General features: G+C 61.9%; 1 protein-coding gene across 1 annotated transcript in view; it reads right to left on the minus strand.

Annotated features, from left to right (window-relative positions):
* Positions 1-594, minus strand: part of GSC (goosecoid homeobox) — a 1,022-nt gene extending 428 nt beyond the window's left edge. The window contains exon 1 of the mRNA XM_009280807.1: positions 335-594. Coding sequence (XP_009279082.1) covers positions 335-568 — 234 coding nt within the window. The 5' untranslated portion in view covers positions 569-594. The remainder of the gene's footprint in view (positions 1-334) is intronic.
* Between the last annotated feature and the right edge of the window lie 75 nt (positions 595-669).

Here is a 669-nt window from a genome sequence, read left to right on the forward strand (position 1 = left end):
GCGGGGCCGGCGTGCGGCGGCCGCGCTCGGACGGGGGGAGGCGGGGGGAAAGCTGCCGCTCGGGTGGGAAAGGCTGAGCGCGTTCAGGAGGCACGACCGCCTCTCGACATTTGCTCACAGCCGTGTGATCGGCTCGGCCAGCCGCCCCCAGAAGGGCGCTTGGAAATAATAATAAAAAACTTGCCCTCTCCCCCCCGCAAACCTGTTGCTCTCCCCTCCGCCAGCTCGCCGCGGCCGGCGGAGCCGGGCTGGGGCCGCACCGAGGTACCTCCAGTCCGAGCGCGTTTCAGTGCGAAAGGGAGAGGGTGGAAGGGGCAAAAGGAAAGCGAAATACCTCCACTTTTTCCTCTCTTAAGTGCACCCTTCTGGCCAGCTGTTCCCTGGTGCCCACGTCTGGGTATTTCGTTTCCTGGAAGAGGTTTTCCAGCGCTTCCAGCTGCTCGTCAGTGAAGATAGTCCGATGCCGTCTTTTTCGCCTGCAGTGCAGCTGGTTCAGTAACTGCAGCTCCGTCCGGGACAAAGTGCCCACGTTCATGTAGGGCAACATCTGATGGGGAACAGGGGACATCAGGACTGACCCAGTGCCCTCGTAACCTACGGACAGACAGACGAGACGACGACAGGCTTTGCATGAGATCGCTGCTCCCCCCACCCCGAGAAAAAGACGAC

The sequence above is a fragment of the Aptenodytes forsteri genome, unplaced genomic scaffold (assembly GCF_000699145.1).
Source record: "Aptenodytes forsteri isolate BGI_AS27 unplaced genomic scaffold, ASM69914v1 Scaffold193, whole genome shotgun sequence".
Classification (NCBI taxonomy): Eukaryota; Metazoa; Chordata; class Aves; order Sphenisciformes; family Spheniscidae; genus Aptenodytes; species Aptenodytes forsteri.